The sequence below is a fragment of the Hippocampus comes genome, unplaced genomic scaffold (assembly GCF_001891065.2).
Source record: "Hippocampus comes isolate QL1 unplaced genomic scaffold, H_comes_QL1_v1.1 scaffold359, whole genome shotgun sequence".
NCBI classification, from domain to species: Eukaryota; Metazoa; Chordata; class Actinopteri; order Syngnathiformes; family Syngnathidae; genus Hippocampus; species Hippocampus comes.
Window position 1 is genome coordinate 178921 of NW_017806274.1, and position 7162 is coordinate 186082.

The following is a 7162-nucleotide window of genomic DNA, read 5'->3' on the forward strand; positions in this document are numbered from 1 at the left end:
CCCCCCCGCCCTCATCTCCCGCTTTTCATCGCCACCCACCTTCGCCAGGCGCCACGTCCTCCCCGACGCGCCTCCCCAGCAGGGTCACCCGGATCACTAGCTTTTCTCCAAATGGCCATTTTGGCTGGCAGGTGCATTATATCCTTATTTTCAGATTGTCTCTGGGCTCCCAATGCCCGGCAGGTTGATTGCTCCGGCTGCCTCACCAAAGAGGGGGGGGGGAAGGCGCTGACGAGTGCGGCCGGGTCCGGCTGAAAGACGTTGATTACTGTTTTCCTTTAAGCCTGATTGAGGCCCTCGAAAGAAAAGATTTTCACCGTCTCCCGTTTGCTGCTAAAGCGTATGGCCGTACATCGAAATGGCACGTGTCTTCCAACCAATAAACTCATCAGCGTGCTCCATAAATGTTCTTCCCTTCAGCTGAAAAAGGGGATCAATCACTTCATGGCCAAAGTGACAGATGACATTATCATTTAGATTATCTCGGCGAGAAGGAAATTCTGCCATGCGGTGCTGTCGTCTTACATTAGCCGCAAGACCAAGATAAATCCTCGCATGAACCGGCCGTGTTTTTTTTTTTTTTTTTCCCTTTGCTTACTGCTATTTTTATTTTTTTTCTTTCTTCGCATCCAAACGATGGGCTGTCGACCGTCTCAAAGAGATGCGCTTTGAAAGAACCTTCCACCCGCTTTGAGGTACAACCACTGTGCAGTTTGCCAGCTGGTCCGGCTCGTAGTTTGTTGTACATTATCTGAGCTTCAATAGAAGTTTCCCGACCTCCCGCTTGGACGGTAATTACATGGGGCTTGCCCTTCAGGGGTGGGGTGGGTGGGGTGGGGGGGTGCTTGTCTCGAAGCAACCGAGCGGAAAACCTCTGTGCCCATCCCCATGCCACCTCTGAAGAGCACGAGACAATCCCCGGCATCGCCATCTGCCTTTTGCGACCATGCCGTCATCTGGCCGGACCAATGAGATGGACCCCCGGGCACCTGTTCGGCCCCCCGCTTGCCCCGTTGCCTTTAGAAGGGGGCCAACTCGCCTGTAGGACACAGAGCGAGCCGCTACACTGACAACTCGGGCTCGCCTTTGAATGGCTCGAGTCTCATTAACAGGGGAAGGAGGGGGCGGGGCGGGGGGGGCGACCCCCCCCCACGGGGCGGGGGGAGCGACCCCCGCCGAGCTGTGCCCGTTGAACACAAATGACAATCGTCCCGCTTTTTGGAGACGCGGCGTCCCTTTTGAAAGGCGACGTCGAGCTTGACAAACCTAACAAACGCAAGGCAGAGATACAAAATCAGATACAAAAGTCTTTTGCCGCGGCCATTATCACCCGGAGAAGCTTTTTTTTTTATTGAAAGAAGTGAATCGGGGGATGTGGAAGACAGGTGAAAACAGGTGTCAGACTTTGTTCCTCCTTTAGAGGCGCCATCGTGTTTGTATATAATCAGGGCCCACGGTGTGATTATTATAAAACATAAACGGCATATGATGACACTGCTTTCATCAATCAAGTCTGCAGAAACGGCGTTTAAACTTCACTTTTGCGTTCAGCAGATGAGGACGACGACGACGAAGTTGCTCCGCAGCAGCCGGTCGTCGAGACGCAGACTGAGAAGCCCGACCTCAAAGAGGAAGAAGAAGGTACTCGACGATGAGTGCTGACGCCTCGATGAAAAAAAAAAACCTTCATCAAAAAAAAAAAAAAATTGTCAGTTGTCACATCTTTGTAGTTCACCCAAATATGAGCTATCCATTTAATTGTAAATTTCCCCAGTGTGGGACAAATAAAGGATATCTTATCTTATCTTATCTTAATTCAGTGTCGTTCTACCCCGCTGCGAACTTCAAATTCTTTCTCACGATGTCCATAGAGAAGTCGATTGAAGTTGCTCACTTCGCTTTGTCGGCGGCTTTCTGATCTTTTTGCCGTGTCTCCCGCGCAGTGACCCTCCACGAGCTGACCGAGGAGGAGAAACTGCAGATTTTGCATTCGGAGGACTTTGTGAATTTCTTCGACCACAGCACTCGCATCATCGAGCGGGCTCTGTCGGAGCACGTGGACCTCTTTTTTGACTACAGCGGCCGCGACCTGGAGGAGAAGGAAGGGTAATCGTCTCAACGCAACAGTTGGCCTGCGTTGTTTTTTTTGTTGTTTTTTTTTAAGTAGGATTTAATGGTATGCCGTGTCTTTTTTTCACAGCGAAATCCAGGGTGGAACGAAACTTTCACTCAATAGACAATTCACAGATGAACGCTGGTCCAAGCACCGTGTTGTCACCTGCCTGGATTGGTCACCTCAGGTCTCTTTTGTCACCCTATTACACACACACACACACACACACACACACACACACACACACACACACACCGTATTTTACGCACTATAAGGCGCATCAGAGTATTCAACGGAAGGCCTATTTTAACCTTTTCAGTGGACAGCTTATCATGTTATCAGGTTACAGGGTGCATGAAAGGGTTAAAACTGTTTTCCTATATAGGACACACCACACCGCCTGATAAGGCGCATAGAATTAAAGCTCCAATAGTGGCTGCGGTTGCGTTGTGCATCCACTAGATGGAGCCACACTAAAGGGAATACAATACAATACAGCTTTATTTATATAAAGACAGTGGTTTTTAACCTGGGTTCGATCGAACCCGAGGGGTTCGACGAATCGGTCTCAGGGATTCGACAGAGCGTTTTTTCAGTTTTCAATAAATGTGTTTTTTTTTGTTTTTTTGTTTTTTTTATGTCTTGAATTAAAAAAATATGTGTGTATATATGTTTGGTTGGATCTTTTTTTCAGTTTTCAATAAATGTGTTTTTTTTTGTTTTTTTTATGTCTTGAATTAAAAAAAAAATGTATATATATATATTTAATCATATTTTTATTTTTCATGAATGAAGGGTTCGGTGACAACCGGCTACAGCTGTAACAAAGCGCTTTACGGAACATTTAAAATAGAAATCAGACTACTGATCCATATATAAGGCGCATCAGATTATAAGGCTGCTGCAGCTGTAACAAAGCGCTTGACGGAATGTTTAAAATACGACATCCAAGAAATCAAACTACGGATCCATATATAAGCCGCATCGGATTATAAGGCGCACTGTCTGTTTTTGAGTACTTTTGAGAAAATGGAATGTTTTTAAGTGGGCATTATGGTGCAGAAAATACGGCGTGTGTGTGTATATATAAAATTAAATGTTTTTAATTGTACAATTGAACCAATGTTCGCAACAGTGGAATGTTTTCAGGAGGGCCTTATTGTGCCGAAAATAGTGAGTGTGTGTATAATTTTTTTTTTAATTGTACAATTGAACCAATGTTCGCAACAGAAAAATATTTGGAGAAAGAGAGCATGCGGTCAATACGCCGACAGGAACCGAGAACGGAAGAAAACGGTTGTGTCCCAAATCATTTTCCCGCATCGTCCGCGTTTCCTTCCTTTGCCCAAACAGAAGTTGAGAACGTAAGAAAACGGCGTCAGTTGTGTCCCAAATCATTTGCCCGTATCGTCCGCGTTTCCTTCCTTTGCCCAAACAGAAGTCGTTCGTTGTGTGCGAAGCCGCCGCTAATTGGCTGTTGAAACAACTTAACTTTTTCCCCCAGCCAAAATGCTTTATAAGATAAGATAAGATAAGATAAGAAAACCTTTATTAATGCTTTATGATTACATAGCTGGAGTTTGACAGGGTTTACTCTGAGCCGCAAGTCCCTCGGGATCCAAAGTAATGTCCCACCCAAATTGTCACTTAGTCAGAGACCGTAATGATTTGTTTCCTTTGGCGTCCAGAGTTATTTCATGCATGATTCTGCAATGACTTGTGACACTGATTGAACGCCAGCTTTTTGTTTCACGCCATTTACCTGCCCAGTGGGAAAATCCATACCCTTCCGATATCGAATTGTGCATCCAAACGCTGCATTTCGCATGATTCAAGGTGACAAAAGATTAATGGTTTGTTTAGACCGGGGCAGGGTTTGATTATGAAAGGAAAAAAAAAAAACTTAAATGCTTCCATTTTGAACGATCCTCAGTCAGGCTTCTTCTGAAAGTTAAGCGAATCCACATCCAGGGCTTCTGAAAGCAAATTCAAGAAGCCATAAATCTGCAGGAAATGAATTCCCTCGAAGGGCTTCAAGAGCACAACTCGGAGTGTTTGTCCGCAAGGGGCCCCCTCCCGATGACCCCCTCCCAGTCTTACAGCCGCTGTGTCATTTTGACTGATTTCATTCTTTCTTTTAGTATCCCGAACTTCTGGTTGCCTCCCACAATAACAACATGGACGCCCCGCACGAGCCGGACGGCGTGGCCTTGGTGTGGAACATGAAGTACAAGAAAACCACACCCGAGTACGTCTTCCACTGCCAGGTACTGACGGCGCTCGAATCGCGGCGAAGCTAAAAGCGCGCGCGGGCTGTTTTATCAAACGCCACCCGAACGAGGGCCGCAAACGTACTGCGGCGGCGCTCCCGATGCCGCCCGCCCTCATTACGCAGCTTGCCTCGAGGCGACCGCCCGGCAGGACGCGCCTGAGCGGAACCACATGTGGGTTGCCTGCAGAGCGGATGCGGTCGCAGGCTCAGCCGATATGCAGAAGCGTGGATGCAAATTGACGGATACATTTTGGAGTTGCGCGCACACCTCAAAAGAATCTCGGGGCACTTTTCAATCATGAAGGGACCAGCTTGCTAAATGTGTTCATATCCTCTCAATGAAAGTGGAAATTAATCTGAACATTGCTCCTTAACTCGTTCGGTGGCGGCCATTTTCAGACCTTTCTTAACATGACCACGGGGGGGTCAAAATATATCAAAAATGGACCTGGCATTGAATGCCTGGAAAAGAAAAAGTGGAAAAAATGGTCCTTGGCATTGAACGAGTTGTGATGCTTCTTTTCAAGGAAAGAAGGCAAAAGTCCTAAAATGCCCGCTAATGGCCACAAGGCGATTCCAGTCACTTGCAGAGGAGGAGAGAAATCGGAACCCCCCCCCCCCCCAAAATGTCATTTCATGTCAAAATAATAGCCGCTAATTCATGAGCTAATTTAGATTCACTGCAATTAGCAACTACCGAATGAGCTCCAGTGCAAAAAAGGAAAAAAAATGGCACTTTTACCAAGATTACAGTTTGGATTTGGCATCGGGAGGTCGTCATCTGATGACAAACGTATGTCAGAGTGAACGTTTTTCATTCTACTAAGGTGCGATATATAATTTTGACAATCTGTATTATCATGATGTTTATTTTTTTCGCACATGATTTGATCTTGCGTTTTCTGCACCCACTAATCATCTTCTTTTCTTTTTTTTTGCTCTGCTCTTTTGACAGTCTGCCGTAATGTCCGCCACCTTCGCCAAGTTCCACCCCAACGTGGTGGTCGGGGGCACATACTCGGGCCAAATTGTTCTGTGGGACAACAGGAGCAACAAGAGGACCCCGGTGCAGAGGACGCCGCTCTCTGCAGCCGCGCATACGGTAGCTTTTCAAACAAAAGTTCACGCTTTTGCCTCGTTTCACGAGCTGTTTTCTCAAAGTCCGGGGGAGAAAAAAAACCCCCCCCCCCCCCCCCAAAATGTCATTTCATGTCAAAATAATAGCCGCTAATTCATGAGCTAATTTAGATTCACTGCAATTAGCAACTACCGAATGAGCTCCAGTGCAAAAAAGGAAAAAAAATGGCACTTTTACAAGATTACAGTTTGGATTTGGCATCGGGAGGTCGTCATCTGATGACAAACGTATGTCAGAGTGAACGTTTTTCATTCTACTAAGGTGCGATTTATAATTTTGACAATCTGTATTATCATGATGTTTATTTTTTTCGCACATGATTTGATCTTGCGTTTTCTGCACCCACTAATCATCTTCTTTTCTTTTTTTTTGCTCTGCTCTTTTGACAGTCTGCCGTAATGTCCGCCACCTTCGCCAAGTTCCACCCCAACGTGGTGGTCGGGGGCACATACTCGGGCCAAATTGTTCTGTGGGACAACAGGAGCAACAAGAGGACCCCGGTGCAGAGGACGCCGCTCTCTGCAGCCGCGCATACGGTAGCTTTTCAAACAAAAGTTCACGCTTTTGCCTCGTTTCACGAGCTGTTTTCTCAAAGTCGTGCCCCCCACCGTCCCTCCTCCCCCCAGCATCCGGTCTACTGCGTCAACGTGGTTGGCACCCAGAACGCCAACAACCTGATCAGCATTTCCACTGACGGCAAGATGTGCTCCTGGAGCCTGGACATGCTCTCTCAGCCGCAGGTACGACCGCGTGGGAGTCGGGTTTCCCGGCAGCCATTTTGAAAGCGGAATTCAACTATTTTGGCGGCCGTTTTAGAGCATTTTTGACTGACTTTTTTTTTTCTCCCCAAAGACCCGCAGAATATCGTGTTCTGTGAATCAATCGTTCATCTCTTGATAGTCATACTTGACAATTATCCTTCGATGGATTCCAATTGACGAATATAAACGTCCACGGCAGTGAAAGCGAGAACACCACATTTTGTTTGTGTTATATTCGAACCTGTTGTCTGTTGTATTGACGTGATCCGATGATATTTGAGCGCTGTCACTTTTCAAAACACTTCCTGCGGGATTTTCGTGTTCAATTGAAATGAACGCAACTTCATGGCATCCAGACGAAATCAGCTTTGACATCACCTAGCGTGCGCGCATTCAACTCGCATCCATTTTCCGTCGATACAAATCTTTTCGACCAACTTCATCACTTCGGCCTCCACTGCTGCTGCTGTTTTCCTCTTTTTTTTGCTCTTATTTAATCTGCAAGCCAGACTTTTTCAAACTTTGGAGGAAATTAACTTGGCTCGCTGTGATTCCATCTCTGTTGCCAGGGCCCACACATTGTTAGACTTTAGATTTTTTTTTTTTTAAATAAAGTGTCAGTTGAATTATAAATAGTGAGGTGATTTTTTTTTTTTTTTTTTTTTTTTCACTTCGGCCTCCACTGCTGCTGCTGTTTTCCTCTTTTTTTTGCTCTTATTTAATCTGCAAGCCAGACTTTTTCAAACTTTGGAGGAAATTAACTTGGCTCGCTGTGATTCCATCTCTGTTGCCAGGGCCCACACATTGTTAGACTTTAGATTTTTTTTTTTTTAAATAAAGTGTCAGTTGAATTATAAATAGTGAGGTGATTTTTTTTT

At 45.9% G+C, this 7162-nt stretch overlaps 1 protein-coding gene across 5 annotated transcripts in view; it reads left to right on the forward strand.

The window, feature by feature from the left end:
• dync1i2a (dynein, cytoplasmic 1, intermediate chain 2a) overlaps positions 1-7162 on the forward strand; it is a 20797-nt gene that overhangs the window by 8256 nt on the left and 5379 nt on the right. For 3 of the 5 annotated variants that reach the window (XM_019857598.1, XM_019857597.1, XM_019857600.1), the window contains 6 exons: positions 1552-1641; positions 1944-2106; positions 2201-2300; positions 4255-4380; positions 5341-5487; positions 6150-6263. In XM_019857598.1, coding sequence (XP_019713157.1) covers positions 1552-1641; positions 1944-2106; positions 2201-2300; positions 4255-4380; positions 5341-5487; positions 6150-6263 — 740 coding nt within the window. The remainder of the gene's footprint in view (positions 1-1551; positions 1642-1943; positions 2107-2200; positions 2301-4254; positions 4381-5340; positions 5488-6149; positions 6264-7162) is intronic. The other 2 variants (XM_019857599.1, XM_019857601.1) reach the window with 1 other exon arrangement.